The sequence below is a fragment of the Ictidomys tridecemlineatus genome, chromosome 4 (genome assembly GCF_052094955.1).
Source record: "Ictidomys tridecemlineatus isolate mIctTri1 chromosome 4, mIctTri1.hap1, whole genome shotgun sequence".
NCBI lineage: Eukaryota > Metazoa > Chordata > Mammalia > Rodentia > Sciuridae > Ictidomys > Ictidomys tridecemlineatus.
In genome coordinates this window covers 97,124,366-97,140,600 of record NC_135480.1, presented here as the reverse complement: position 1 = coordinate 97,140,600, position 16,235 = coordinate 97,124,366, and the positions used below count along the sequence as shown (strand labels likewise).

At 35.2% G+C, this 16,235-nt stretch overlaps 1 protein-coding gene across 1 annotated transcript in view; it reads left to right on the top strand.

The window, feature by feature from the left end:
* Positions 1-15,353, top strand: part of Zw10 (zw10 kinetochore protein) — a 37,544-nt gene extending 22,191 nt beyond the window's left edge. Inside the window, exons 10-16 of the mRNA XM_005334207.3 lie at positions 1,750-1,988; positions 5,090-5,161; positions 6,790-6,959; positions 8,041-8,171; positions 8,665-8,796; positions 9,569-9,771; positions 12,457-15,353. Coding sequence (XP_005334264.1) covers positions 1,750-1,988; positions 5,090-5,161; positions 6,790-6,959; positions 8,041-8,171; positions 8,665-8,796; positions 9,569-9,771; positions 12,457-12,577 — 1,068 coding nt within the window. The 3' untranslated portion in view covers positions 12,578-15,353. The remainder of the gene's footprint in view (positions 1-1,749; positions 1,989-5,089; positions 5,162-6,789; positions 6,960-8,040; positions 8,172-8,664; positions 8,797-9,568; positions 9,772-12,456) is intronic.
* The last annotated feature ends 882 nt before the right edge of the window (positions 15,354-16,235 follow it).

Genomic DNA, 16,235 nt, shown 5'->3' with positions numbered 1-16,235 from the left:
ATTCTCATTTAAGCTTGATAATAGCCTCAGAAGTAGAAATTATTATATCATTTTATGGATTTAGAAGTCAGGTTTGCTGACTTAAATATTTTTATTAAACTTGTATTGTTTTCTAACAGAAAATTTCCCAGGCTGGGATTGTGGCTCTGTGGCAGAGCCCTTGCCTTGCAGGTATGAGGCACTGGGTTTGATCCTCAGCACCACACTCAAAATAAATAAATTGAATAAAGGTATTGTGTCCATCTATAACTTAAAAAAAAAGAAGAAAAAAGAAAATTTCCCAACAGGTCCAGTATGTGCAGAGCAGAGCTGCTTGCTATTCCTACAGTGGAACTGGGAAACTTCCTGCCTCTACCTGCATAATATCTTTCTTTCTCTCTACCTCTTTTTTTTTTTTTTTTGGTTCCTGAGGCATCTTTGAGAAGCAAGGTTTGAAAGCCATTATTAGTATATTTTGTGAGAAAATTGAAAAAAAACATTAAATGACTTTGCAGAAAGTTAGATTAAAAACTGTCACCATCTCAAACTAGGCACAGTGGTGAATACCTGTAATCCCAGTGACTCAGAAGGCTGAGGCAGGAGGATTGTAAATTTGAGGCCAACATCAGCAACTTTTCAAGGCCTTAATCATCTTAATGAGACCCTGCTTCAAAACAAAAAATAAAAAGGGTTGGCATGTAGCTCAACTGGTAAAGCACCCCTGTATTCAATCCCAGTACCAAAACAAGAACAAGATATCACTGTCTCCAGACTCTCAACCTCAGTTTCTTTCATCAGTTTAGTCCCAACCAAGTCTAGTAATCCTCATTCCATGTAAATGTTAAGGAGGCTTCTTCAGTTTTGATTTTGAGTTTTGTTTTTTAGGGGTAGAATACAGTAATCTGAATTAGTTTTTCCTTAAATTAACATATGTGCTCATAATGTAGTTAATGGAACACAGAATTATACTGGTCTTAATAATCAATAGTCTAGTCTGAGAAAGATGATTTTTTTTTTTTTTTAATGGTGCTGGGGAATGAACCCCAGGGCCTTGTGCATGCAAGGCAAGCACTCTACCAACTGAGCTATATCCCCAGCTTGAAAGATGATTTTTGAAGGTTTTTTTTTTTCTTCTCTTCCTTTCCCCTTCTTTCTTTCTTCTTGCTCTGGGGATTGAACCCTGGTATACTCTGCCACCAAGCTACATCCCTAGCCTCTTTTGAAATTTTTTGAGACAAAAATCTCACTAAGTTGCCAGTGCTGTCCTCAGTCTTGTCATCTTCTTGCCTCAGCCTCCTGAGTCACTGGGATTATACCATGCATGACTGCATCTAGTTTTATTTTTGTTTTAATTAATTAATTAAAAAATTTTGTCCTTTTGAGACAGAATCTATGTTGCCCAGGCTGATCTTGAACTTCTGGGTTTAAGTGATCCTTCTGCCTCAGCCTTCTGAGTAGTTGGGACTATAGGTCCATGCCACTGTACTCAACTTTGTAGACCTGTAGACATGAAGTCTTGGGCCAGTTGCACAGTTTTACTTTTCCATAAAGAATTTTGTAGTTAGAGGGATTGCTTATTTCTTACCACATGCTGTCACTCAAGATTAAGCAGTTGTTAAAATAATGCCTTATCTACTGATATGTTTTAATTATTCCTTAGAATCACAGCTTTATCTTCATGGAAGTCACCATTGTCTTATTCTTTGCTTTGTGCTTGCATTTGAATTATTCTGAAAACATACATTTTTTATATTTCTGTTTTAATCTTAGATTACTCCTGATTCTAAGATAAGTGTGCCAGACTTACCAAGTCCTGATGAGGATAACAAGCTTTTAGTACAAAAAGTATCCAAAACTGAGTACAATGAAGCAGTGAATTTAGAACCTGAAAATACATTGGATCAACATTCCTTTTCTTTGCCTACATGTCGCATCAGTGAATCTGTGAAGAAGTTAATGGAACTTGCTTATCAGACTTTATTAGAGGCAACAACCAGTAGTGACCAATGGTATGAATTCCAAGTTGTCTGAAAATAGCATTGCTTTGGTTAATGCTTATCTGAATAGACATTTATTAAGAATATTAGCTGAAATTCTTTGGGGTTTTAAAATTATTTATTTTTTTCTAAAAAGACGCAGTGTAGCACATAGATATATATTACCCTCTAACTTTTATTTATAGTAATATAGATGTTAGAACAAGGTATAAAAATAGATGCGTGTATATAGATGGACATGTAAGTTTATCTCACACTGAAAATTGTTAATCACTTAGTAAAAACACTATAATATTTAATTTTTACTTTTTATGGTGAAAATGAAATAATTTTACATTAGAAAGTACATGTGAAGAACCTAGAATATTACCTAGAAATGATTAGTACTCAAATGTTGAATATTACAGGTGGTGGAGGTAATAGTAATAGTTGTACCATATGTTCCAGCTTTCTTTCTTTAGTTTTTTACCTTTTGAAATTTAGGTCCTAATTAAATTTACATTTAAAATGTTTATTTTTAAAGCACTAATAATTCTTTAGTTGATCAAAGTAAAAGAAAAAGAATGTACACACCTCAAATCTGGCTTCACCTTCCAAGGTAACCTCTAATGTACATTGTATTGAAGGTACCTTAGACTCGACTCTACACTTCATACTGAATCTTTTTATTTAATAAGCTCTTTCTTCTAGAATCCACTGAGACAAAAATAGGGAATAGGCAAAATGGATTGTAGAGCAGGTTTACAAAAGGCTAAAGCCTGTTTAGTTTGAATCTGTACTTAGCATTTTTTTTTTGAATTTTTGTCCTCATAGTAAAAAACACTAATAAAATCCTATCATATTTTCTGATCTGTAGTTTATAATCTCTGTATGAAAACATACCCCTTTATTTTATTTTGCTCTAGAAAAAACATGTTTACCAAGGTACTTCCATGGCTTTAATGAATCCTACTCATGAGTCCTTTTAGTTTTAATTACATGTAGGAAGTAAAAATTCATGCTTGCTTATAAAGGAAGTATATACTCTTTTGGCAAAATAAACACAGGAGAGTGCAGGGGTTGTGGCTTAGTGGTAGAGTGCTTGTCTAAAATGTGTGAGGCCCTGGATTCTATCCTCAGCACCACGTAGAAATAAAATAAAGGTATTGTGTCCAACTACAACTAAAAATAAAATATTTAAAAAATAAATAAATAAGTTCAGGAGTAAGTATTTCTTCATGACTTTCTCCTGAAATATATCAGGCCAGAAAGTAGAGATACAGGGCAATATTTTTAAAAAATTTTGAGAAAGCAGATAGAAAACACTATTTTTGTATTCTGAATGTTTATAGACATTCATTCCACTAAAATAAATGTTTTTTAAAATAGGACAAACAAAAAACCACAGGGACTGCAAATTAGTCTGACTATTTTGGAAATCAGTATGGAGATTCCTTTAGAAACTAGGAATGAGGCCTGGGGATGTGGCTCAAGCGGTAGCGCGCTTGCCTGGCACGCGCGGGGTGCTGGGTTCGATCCTCAGCACCACATAAAAATAAAAATGTTGTGTCCAGCGAAAACTAAAAAATAAATATTAAAAAATTCAAAAAAAACTAGGAATGAAACTACCATATGACCCAGCTATCCCACGCCTTCCTTAGTATTTATCCTAAACAATGATACATTCATACCAGTGTTTATAATACTTGAGTTATGGAACCAGCCTATGTGTCCATCAGTAGATGAATGGATAAGGATATATATATTCTTATATATATATGGTTTATATACACAGTGGAATTGTATCCAGCCATAAAGAAGAGTGAAATCGTGTCATTTGCTGATAAATGGATGGAAGTGGAAAATATCATGCTAAGTGAAATAAGCCAGACTTGGAAAGTCAAGGGTCAATATTTTTTCTCAAAAGTGGAAGCTAGAGAAAAGGAATAAAAAAGAGGTCTTATCAAAACAAAAGGGAAACCACTGAACAGAGTAGTAGAAGGGAGTGGAGAGGGAGTAAGAAAGGGAGGACACGGGGAAGTAACTGGGAAAGGAAATTTATCATATTATGCTATGTTCATGTACGAATATACCACAGTGAATCCCATTTATATTTATATATGTAATTATTATGCACTAATTAAAATAACAGTAATAGAAGGGACATCAGTAGAGCAAGCAGATGGGGAGAAAAGAATGGAGAGAAAGGGAAGGTACTGGGGAATGAGATTGAGTAAATTGTCTCTTATTTATTGATTGAATTATCTATTATTGATATAAATTATGCATATAGGAATGTGGTATAATGAATTTCACTACTATGTATAGTTGTGCCAATAAAACAAAACCACCTACTGTACAATACCTTTCTTTCTACATTGTCAAACCTCAGATGATATATATATATAGCAAAAATGAATGAATTTAGTCAGTTATCATGATAATTGGTAGTGAAGGTGTTTTGGAGTATAGCAACCACGACTTGTTTTCCTAAATATTTGTGGAATTCCTTTGTGTTATTCAAGGTATATAGGTTAAAACACTCTTGTGTAGAGAGAAGTGTTACAAGTTTTATATTTGCTCTTTTAAAATGCATTTTAATATTTTGAGGTGTTTTAAAGGGCAAAAAGTCTTGAGGGCTAGATTCTATCCCTAGAAAATGTTGATTTATCTCTCTGCATTGGGAATGAAGGAGAAAAAAGTGAAAGCTGAAAGTCAGGCTTATTCTAAAAGAACCAAGTGAGTGCCTTTATTGATACCTTGCCCTTTGCAGTGTGTATCAGTGAGTAGGTGACATTTGCCTGAGGCTTAGCTCCATTTGTAACTAAAAGGATACTCTGGGTACTTGCAGAACACAAAATGATAAATGGAAAAGAGGCTTTGGGTTGAATGCTACTGTTCTAAAGACTATTAATATATCCAAGTTTTTAGAATTCCAATTTAGTTAGTAAATACTGGTTGAGAATATATTTCCATCTAGATGAGTGGTGTTTTCCAGCAATGATCAAGGCTGATTTTCCCTGAAACTGTACTTTTAATTGATGACCTTCACTAGAAGTGTACTTAGTTTGAAAGTTTTTCTCATTTATAGTATATCCTTTTGTATATCTCTTAAATTTTAATTTTCCTTTTAGTGCTGTCCAACTTTTCTACTCAGTGAGGAATATCTTTCATTTGTTCCATGATGTTGTACCAACATATCATAAGTAAGTACTACTTTATCTCAGTTCTGTATAATAGTTGTATGTCTAAAATATTTATTTATTTAAAACTACTATTTTAATATTTTCACCAAAGATATTTTGGTTACTGAAATTCACAATAAAATGCAGTGAACCATTTTAAAGGACTTAGATATTTACTATTAATAAAGGTACAGAATCTTACAGTAAATAATGCAAATTTAAAAACTCAAAAGAGCCTTGCCTGTTTTAATGCCTACACATTTTAAGAATTGCCTTACTTATCTTGGTTGAAAAACAGAAAGATACTGGATGTGGTAGCACATGCCTGTACTCTCACTTGGGAGGAGGAGGCAAGAGGTTCACAAATTTGAGGCCAACCTCAGCAGCTTAGCAAGACCCCTAAGCAACTTAGTGAGATCTTGTCTCAGAATAAAAAATAGAAAGGGCTGGGGATGTGGCTCAGGATGGGTTCAATTCTCAGTGCCAGAAAAACCCAGAAAGGTCAATATTTCACAGTGCTATCCAGTAAACATACTACATTTTCCCTTGGCATTCATAGTTTTGCAGACATAAGATACAAGAGAATTTTGTTTTCAACATTTATTTTTTAGATGTAGTTGGATACAATACCTTTATTTAATTTACTTATTTTTATATGGTGCTGAGGATCACACACAAGGCCTCGTCATGCTAGGTGAGCGCTCTACCACCGAGCCACAATCCAGCCCCAAGGGAATGCTTTTTAATTGTGAAGTATGATTAGCCACTCTTTGTAGTAGCATCTGTATTTATTCACTTAATGTCTTGGGCTTTAACGGTTTCTTTTATGTTCTGAAAGATTACTCAACTGTAAGCCTTCAGAAGTTCTGTTATTTAAATGAAATAATTTGAATGTTTTTTATAAATGTTTTTAATAATGTCAAGAAAGCTATTTCATAGCCAAGGACTCTGCTTTCGCCTCCCTCCCTTTATTATTTGAAAAAATTTTTTAAAGCATTCTTTTTTTTTAAAGAATGAACTCTGGGTCACTCCACCACTGAGCTTTTTAAATATACCCAGCCCTATTTTGTATTTTATTTAGAGACAGGGTCTCACTGAGTTGCTTAGCACTTCACCGCTGCTCAGGTTGGCTGTGAACTCATGATCTTCCTGCCTCAGCCTCCCAAGCTCTGGGATTGCAGGTCTGTGCTACAGCGCCTGGCTTAACTTTATTTCCCATGTGACCCTAATCTCTAGCTTGTGAATTAGAAAATATTAAATGCTTCATTACACGAATGAAATAGAAATTTGGAGAAAGGAGAGTAAACCTGTAGTTACAGACATTTACCAGAATTAAATTTTAAGAGCAGTATGCATACCTTTGCTAGGTTTCCAGTACAAAGAGTTGACTCAGGTAAACTTTTGATCCCCTCGATTTTTCTTGTTTGTTAATCACTGGGATAGTTTTATAGGATAAGGTCACACAGGCAGAACAACCTAATTCTGAATGTGAGTGGGAATGATGAGATTGTATCTTGTTATGTTCAACATCTACAAAATAGACAATTATTAAAGCATAGAGACATGACAGCTTTAGAGGAGTAGTGACTTGTCATCAACCTTGACTTTAATAATAGATGGTTTGTTTTCTACCCTTCCTCATTGCCTAGGGAGAACCTTCAAAAACTTCCCCAGTTGGCTGCTATTCACCATAATAACTGTATGTATATTGCTCACCACTTGCTGACCCTGGGGCATCAGTTCAGATTACGCCTTGCCTCCATTCTTTGTGATGGCACTACTACTTTTGTGGATCTTGTACCTGGCTTCAGAAGACTTGGTAATTGATACCTTAAATTTGGATTATGCAGCTTCTCAGCCTAGTACCTTTGTAATTTATAAATGAGGGGGTTAGAAATTAGGTGGTGTTCCTGCACTGTTTTTGAAAGCGGAAGGGCATTTAATTTGTATATGTTTCTGGTTATTTAATTTTATAAATGAATGCAGTCTTTGTGGAAGCATTACTTTTTTAAAAATTTGGGTATCATAGTTGTACATATGGATGAGATTTGTTGTTACTTATTCGTACATGCACACAATACACAATGTAATTTGGCCAGTACTCCTCAGGACTTCCTCCCTCCTCTCCTCCCTCCCTTCCTCTTTTCCCTCTTCTCCTGTCTTCCCTCTTCTCCTCTCTTCCCTCCTCTCTCCCCTCCTTCCTCCCCTTAGGCCCTTTCCTCTACTGATTTCCTTTTGATTTTCTAGAAGCATTATTTTTTTAAGACATGATTTATTATTTTCTGGTACATTAGCGTTCCAGACTTCATTGCTGATATGCATTGAATTCACCAAATCATTTATGTTGAAATGACACAATAAGATTTATACTATGACAGTTGTTGGTAATAGCTCACTAATGCCAGTGCTTATTTTTTTGCAAAACCAAAGACAGCTCTCCCTTGCCTCCCTCCCCTTACATCTTCCTTAGTTTTACTTGCGATTGTCAAAAGAAATGAAATGTGGGTTAAATTGATATGTTTTCTATAATGTTAGGCCGAGAAAAGCAGAGAATCTATATGATTCACTTAGCTTTTCACTTCTTGACTTTTTCCTTCTCTGGTATAGATATATCACAATAATAAGTAGCTTTTTCTATGTAAGTAATATTTTTTAGCTGACTCAGACTCTAGGCAAACTATTGAGAAGGATTTCTCTATTCTTCTAAGAGAGTGTTTGGCTAACTGTGTTAGTGATTTTTTTTCTATATTATTAGGACAGTTTTGTGATGTTACCTAGCAATTGTTTTCATGTGGATATATATATATATATGTTTATGCTTGTCTCTCCTTTTCTACTGGTTTTCTGCAGTGTGTAAATATATATCTTTTAGAATTTTGTGTTTTGGTTTCCTATCATAGGAACAGAGTGCTTTTTGGCCCAAATGCGGGCACAGAAAGGTGAACTTCTGGAAAGATTGTCAAGTGCTAGGAACTTTTCAAATATGGACGATGAAGAGAATTATTCTGCAGCAAGTAAAGCAATCCGGCAGGTGGGAGGCTCTTGCTAGCGGTGAAATTTGTACTCTACCCTTAGATACCTTTTTAAGCATAAGAATACCTAACAAGTAGCTTTCTTGATTTCCTATAATCTCCACTGGATAATCTAGATACCTTTCACAGTTATGTTTAAAAATATTCTTTTGCCTTACTGAGACAACAGGAAGCTAATCTCTCCATTGACACACTAAGTTGACAATTAAGTAAGTCTGTAGTTGACTCATGAACTTGTATTGGAGAAGTTTGAAATATAGGCTTTTATCCATGCTCATCTCTTAAGTGCTTTATCTTTTTACTGCAGTTTTCCTATCCTGGTACGTTTTAGCTACCAGGTTTATTATTAAGGTTAAATATTCAAGAGCAGATATTATTACCTCACCTTTGCATATACCTCTTTCCCCAGAAACACATATTATAAATGTAAATCTGGAAAATGTGAGTTGCAACTATCTCTCTCCTATGTAAATAGCTCTATTCTTCTGACAGGTACTGCACCAACTAAAGAGACTTGGAACTGTGTGGCAAGATATCCTGCCAGTGAATATATATTGCAAGGCTATGGGGACTTTACTAAATACAGCAATTTCTGAGATCATTAGCAGAATCACTGCCCTTGAGGTAAGGGCCATTATATGCCTCCCCAGATATAAATTGAGATGCAATGCTATTGTGACTATTAAAAAAGTGATGTTGAAATCTTATTTTTAATCAACACTTATGGTGGAAAAAAATTGTTCGTGTTTCATATGTGACTCATGCTGTTATTTTTTTTCAGTTTTGTCTTAATTATGTTTTGCTGGAGACTTGGTAATCTCTTTTATACCTAGACAAGAAACTAAGATTGTACTGCTTCTCAAGTCTAGCATCTGCAAATTATGAGTGAGGAAATAAGAAACTGGGCAGTAGTCCCAAGATGTATTGTATGGCATTTGCAAGTTAATACCTTCATTTAGTAAAGTGAATAAAGTCTTATGCAGATAGCACTTTTTTTGGAAAATGTTGCAGTTGGGATTTTATGTATGATCCTACAAGGAAAATTGCCTGGTCTTGGCCAGCTGAAGCCTCTAAAGCATAGACTCACAAAATCCTCATTTGTAATAAATCCCCTGCTTTGCAAGTTGCTATACCACTTTTTCCTACAGAAATGAACTCTTTCATGTAGGCAAACTAAATTACTGACAATCTGTTGAAACGTGTTTTGTGTCATTCTAGTTACATGAATATTTTCAGAGAGTTGAAGGAATCTAGTATCTAGTAAGGTGTATTAAATGGGGTAGAAAGCACATTGCTATAGGTGACCCACCTGAACAGCCTGTAATGAAGATGGCTCTGCCCTTTCCCTACTACTGAATTGTTCAAATTCTGTTATGTTCCCTTTGTGCAAAACTAGGACATCTCTACTGAAGATGGTGATAGATTGTATTCCTTATGCAAAACAGTGATAGATGAAGGACCCCAAGTATTTGCACCTCTATCTGAAGAAAGCAAGAACAAGAAATATCAAGAAGAGGTTCCCATCTATGTGTCAAAATGGATGCCTTTCAAAGAACTGATGATGATGCTACAAGCTAGCTTGCAAGAAATTGGAGATCGGTGCGTGTAACCCTTCTATAGAGGCGTGTATATCTTCACAGCCATAAAAGAATAATAGTGCCACCAGTGATAGCAGTGCTTTTCTTTGTATCTTATTATTATTCAGGAAAAAGTTTCAGTAGTTGAGGCCTTTTTATGGGCTATCATCATGTAGATCTCATTACTACTTTCTCATATTTGATAAAATATAAACACTTCTCATTTATATTATTTGGATCATGAGCGTGGTTTTGGCATACAATACAAATGATCTGGTATTTATAATAAGTACAACTTTTTTATACCTGAATGGAATTTTTTTGGGGGGGGTACTGGGAATTGAACCCAGGGTACTTAACCACTGGGCCACATTCTTAGCTCTTTTTAATATTTTAATTAGAGACAGAGTCTTGCTGAGTTGCTTAAGGCTTCACCAAGTTGCTGAAGCTGGCTTTGAATTTGGGATTCTTCTGCCTCAGCCTCCTGAGCTTCTGGGATTATAGGCATGTGCTACTCCGTTGGGCTCCTGAACGGAAATTTTCATTCACTTTGATCAACAGTGGATATAATGATTTTGGTATATGAATAGAGAAATTACTTTTATGTCTTTAATATATTCAGCATCAGGGCTGGAGTTGTGGCTCAGTGGCAGAGCGCTTGCCTCGCACATGTGAGGCACTGGGTTTGATCCTCAGCACTACATAAAAATAAATAAACAAAATAAAGAATATTGTGTCTGTATAACTAAAGAAATATGCAGCATCAAACCACTTTTTGATTCACCAGTTGTTTTTCTGCAGGGGATAAATAGTTTTAGAGGTTAAGTGCTATATGCTGGAATGGATTCTTTTCTTAAATATAGTGAATGATGTTTTTGTCCAACACTATGGATTAATGTGGCTATGCCCCATAAATGTTTGTTACATCATATCATAATATACAGAGGGCATGATACTTACAGAATATGTTGTTTTCTTTGTGCAGAACTAGGACATCTCTACTTAAAATGGTGATAAACTGTATTTCTTATGCAAAATAGTGATAGATGAAGGACCCCAAGTATTTGTACTTGGTGACTTAGTTATATATGCATTAATGGTTTTGTGTTGATGGTAGTGATTCATGAATAAGTATACCTTGCATAAAGAATTCCCTTAGAGGACATAAGGTTATCCATCTCCAACTCTGTAGTCACTTGTCTGTCAACTTCAGCTTGATTTACTGCAGATATCCAGATATAGTAGACCAGTTATCCTAGATGAGTCTGAGTAGTTTGCAGCACATATTGTCCATTCTAAAATAATATAAATGAGATTTCTACTAGGAAAAAAAAATCACATCAGGATACTTTTAATTACATTTATTACAAAGTTTTAATTTATTTATTTATAAACCCTTAATGGGTAAGAAAAATGTCTTTAGACAATATGCTCCAGAGAGCAGTGGAATTTTTCTTTTTGCTGCTTTTAAATGGCTTTCTTGCAGCCCGAGAATAATCATTAGTTCCTTGTTAATGCGAAAAACTATAGTACTGGTACATCTCAACTTCTTTTTTCTGTTTAGGAAGATTTTTTTTTTTCCTTCCTAGAGAGTTCAGTAAATGTAAGACTAGTAACTAATTGGATCTTTTTTTACCAACACACACACACACACACACACACACACACACACACACACACACACACACAAAACCCACCTTTAGTTCATGTATAATTTAAACATTTTAATTGTAAAATATACATATGAAGTAATATAGCATGGATAATTATTTTCACAGTTTAAATAAAAAGAATAAATATTAATATGTTTATTACATAACTAAAGAAAAATATAAATGATATCTTTGAAAACCCTTATATGTCCTTCTCCAAATGCTTTTCATTAAGAGGTAACTGCTCACTTAAATTTTATATAATTCCCTTGCCTTTCTTTATAGTTTTACATTTACACATAGTCTTAACAATAAAAAAGATTAGACTTGTCAGCTTTTGAACTTTATATAAGTGGAATCCTTTTTAACTTACTCCTTTTGTTCAATATCATATCTTTGAAATATATTCATAATGGCATATATAGCTACACTTTATTTTTATTGCTGCACCATATATCCTGTGGTACACATATTTTATAGTTATATATCCTGTTTCTTCATATTTCCCCAGTGTTTGGAATTAGCAGATTTGATAATCAAGTGTAGAATAATAGCTCATTGTCATTTTAATTCTTCTAAATACTAATGAGATTAAGCATCTTTTTCTTGGTAATTTATATCTCTTGTATTGTAAAATGCCTCTTCATATTTTTTGTCCTTTATTCTATTATGTTGTTTTTTCATTATTGATTTATGGGAATTCTTTTTATATTTTTAATACCAATATCTTTTTATTTGAAAGGTTTTCTCTCTTGTTCACTTTAAGTAGTTAGAGTCCAAGGCTTGAGAGAATATGGTTATAATTATCAAGTTCAGAGGAGGCTTGGTGAGTAAAAGAGCTAATAGCCATGTCTTTATCTCTTGGTTTCTTTATCCAGCTGTACTGATAACAGATGTAGCCAATGAGTAGAACATCTAAGGTATTGAAGGGTAAATCTGTAAAGAAGAGAAAGGATACCTAGAATTTATTTTATTTCCATGTAAAACAAAACATTTGGATGAAATAAAATTTAAAATCATTACACTTCAAAGACAAAATTCTTTCTTTTTTGCAGGTGGGCAGATGGAAAAGGGCCGCTGGCAACTGCATTCTCTTCCAGTGAAGTAAAAGCTTTAATTCGTGCCTTGTTCCAGAACACAGAAAGAAGAGCCGCTGCCCTTGCTAAGATTAAGTAGCTCGATCTTCCTGAGAAAGCCATAACTTGACTATGTGGATCCTTCTTTGGTGTAGTTACTCCACAAGACTTCTTGGGATCACCCTTTGGTTTTGGTGAACCAGAATTTCATGGAAGCTTGTCTTTATATAAGGATGTCTTACCTCCTGGCCTGTATGAGACTTTGTTGAAAAACTGGATATTAAGATGTCAAGTGAAGCACCTCAATTCATTGATTTTCTAGGCATTCTCCTTTGGTATATAAGAAACAGTGGGGCAGTATTTATGCTGATTCCAGGACTCTCTGGGAACTGTATACATTGTAATTTTAGGCCCTGATTTTGTAAAAAGGAATACAAGAGAATCCAAGACGTAGAATGAAGAATTTATGAGAGATTTTTGTTGGGGGGGGGTGGATAGGGATACCATATTTGGTTTTGCAGGAATTGGGAGACCTCGTATAATATTTCTTTCTAGTAAATAATATCTTTCAGAGTTAAAGGGTGAGTGTCTTTGATAACAAGGGGGCTTTGACAAGAGACAAAGTTTTCTTCTGTACTTTTAAAAAATTGACATATTTGACCCTCACAGATGTACTGACTTGTCATCTCCTTTCTTTGTAATACTATCTGACACTTTTTCAGAATTCCTAAGTCCCTTAGGACTTTAAGTTTTGGAAAGTTTTGCTGTTTCAACTGACTTTTATTTTCTTATTAGGTCCTCCATCAGCCTCATTCTGACACTCTAGTATTTCTGTACCTTAGCAAATGTCAAGGGTTTTACATTGCCCATGTTCCTTTGGAATGTACATGCTGTGAGATGCCCATGCTGGGCTTTATAGCCTAATCCTTTATTTGGTGGACATAGCTGATTTGTCAGCTCAATTTTTGTTTTAAGTCTTTGTTTCCACTGTCAGTAAGTATTATGTTTAAGGTGTTATCCTGGATCTCTCTAGGACACTGGATTATATCTCTTGGTACTAAATAATAGTTTCCCCTCCTGAAATAGGGGTGTGATCTTTACATGTTTTTGAGGCAGCTTCTGTCTGAAGGATATTCCCAATATAATTGACCTGATTTCTTTGTCCTCAGTCTTCTAATCTCCTTGCCCAAAAACATACATTGTTTTTCCTTTTGCCTTCTCCTTCTTGTACTTAGTTCTGATTCAGCCAAGATCTTTAATCAAGTCATTCTGGTTGCTTGGTCTTTCTTTTCCCATTTAAGGATCATAGAAGAACTAAACAAAGAAGTCTAGATATCTTATGATAGAACTCAGCTGGGTTAACAACAAGCTATTTGTCTATACTCTGCAGGTCCTACTCTGAGCACTCACAGACAAAAAATGGTCTGAACCAGCTTCAGTTTTTTGAGAACAAAAAAGTGGGCTTTCTTAAGAGAGGAGGAAGGGGCTATTTTAAACGAAAATGTCTGTTTTTGAAAATTCACACAATTTCAGGTAGCATTCTCTTCACATTTTTGGGAGTGGTGAACTAAGGGCAGAACTGAAATGTATCACAAAGATGTTACACAAAACAACAGATTTCTTTTGTTCATAGATGCTATTCCTATTGTTTGACAGGTACAACAATTTGGGGGTGGGATCTCTTATATGCTATTCTCCTTTCCTCCTCCCAGCAACATGGAAAACTGCATTACTAAAGTTCTTGGGCCACGTAGGCTCAATCTTGGAACTGTTTCCTCTGATGAATAGTCTGTGAGCAGAGCAGGTAGACTTCATCTGTTTTCTGGCTGAAACAGCTAATAGCTGATGATTAAGATGATGTTCATTCTGATTAGGGACAGATTATCTGATTGAACATATGGGAGCTGGGTTTGGTAGCTCTTACAGAGTCCTTGAGGGTACTTGTTCTGATTGGAAACCTGAGTTGGAATGGGAGAGAACCTTTTAGAAAAAGTATGTCGATTATGGGAGTTAGGGAATTGTAAGAGTCTTAATTTACTTAGTGGATCTATGGGGCAAGTAGAAGAAACCTCTTTTTAAGAGCAGTCAGGATTGTACAAGTGACTAAGAAATGAAATTCATAAAAAGGTATCTCAAGATTGCAATAAAAAGAATTGTTGAAAAGGCAAGTCTGCAAACAACCAAATCCATGAGGGGATTTGATAGTGCTTCTTGTTTCTCTCTGAATGCTGAATTGGTCACCTGACCAGTAATTTTTGAAACAGAGATCCTGCAGATGGCACTCTTTCCTCAGGCCTGGAAGTATCACAAGGCATGTAGGCCTGGCCTGTGGAAACAGAAGCTAGAGAACCTGTCCATTTTACCCTCAGTTTATATTTTGGTCTTGGTCAGCTTTTGAAATGTCATTTGACTCTGAGCAGCATTTATACTGTAAGCTTCAGTATGTTGCTGAACAATCATTTGGGACAGCTCAAACTGTTTTCTTTGATTAACATTTAAGGGGAGATGGACTATTCCTTTGCCATGCTTGCTAATAATTATCACTTAAAGAGGTGATTCTTAGCTTTTTTGTGGCATTTCATTCTATCATCTGATTTCCTAAGATTTTATCTTCTGAAAGTACTAAGTGGCACACATATATATAGACACACACCTTAGAGTATTTTTGTGATCATAAAAATCTGGCCCAAAGAAGTATTTTGTCCAAACTCCATGCCTTTTTTGTGTGTGTGTGTGTGTGCGCGCGCTAGGGATAAATGATGATGTGTATAGTAGTGACTTCTTAGTTGTAGGAGATAGCCAGAAATGCAGGAACGTAAGCTTGTTGGTCATTACTTCTTGTGCAGAAGGTCTTGAAATAAAATGATCTTTCTTAATTGTGTGTTGTTTTGATGCCTATATTCTTCCTAATACAGATTCTGAACCTTTGTATGGTAATAATTGTCTCCTAAAAATATGCATTTTGCCAAAGCCTAAAAATTCCTAAAAATTGCAAAGCCCCAGCTTGAGAATTTCAATTATTATATGATTTAGATAAATCCTTCACTTTGTTGGGAGAAGTTTGGTTAAGAATTTTGTGATATCACAAGCTATGACTAGAAATAGCATTAGATGTCTCCAAATCAAGTTATGAAATCTCTGCCTAGAGGTTGGGGAGGAGGGCAATAATTCTGATGAGCTATGTTTAAGTTCTTCACTCCTCTTCATAAATCAGGTGTCCTAGTTTTTTTGTTTAGCGCAGAGAGTAGGGAAGGAGTAAATGGGTCTTAGCTATTGAAGAGAGTAGTACCAAGGCCAGAAATACCAATGTCCTCCTGTGCCACAGGCTTAAGACTTTGTATATTCATTTCACTTAATATTTATTGGGTGGCAGGCACTGTTCTAAGAACTGGATGACAATAACAAGCCCGAAACAGAAATTTCCTTCCCCTGTTATAGTTTAAATTCTAGTGAAAGACAAATTATAAACACAAAATTTAAATTAAATACTATGTTTAAAGGTACTAAGTGTGGGGCTGGGGATGTGGCTCAAGCGGTAGCGTGCTCGCCTGGCATGCGTGTGGCCCGGGTTCCATCCTCAGCACCACATACCAACAAAGATGTTGTGTCCGCCGAGAACTGAAAAATAAATATTAAAAATTTTCTCTCTCTCTCTCTCTTTTAAAAAAAAAATAAAGGTACTGAGTGCTAGGGGGGAAAAAGCACCTGTAGGGGTGATTGAGGATTAGGAGCTCTGAGAAGGAGCAGGAGCAAGTGGC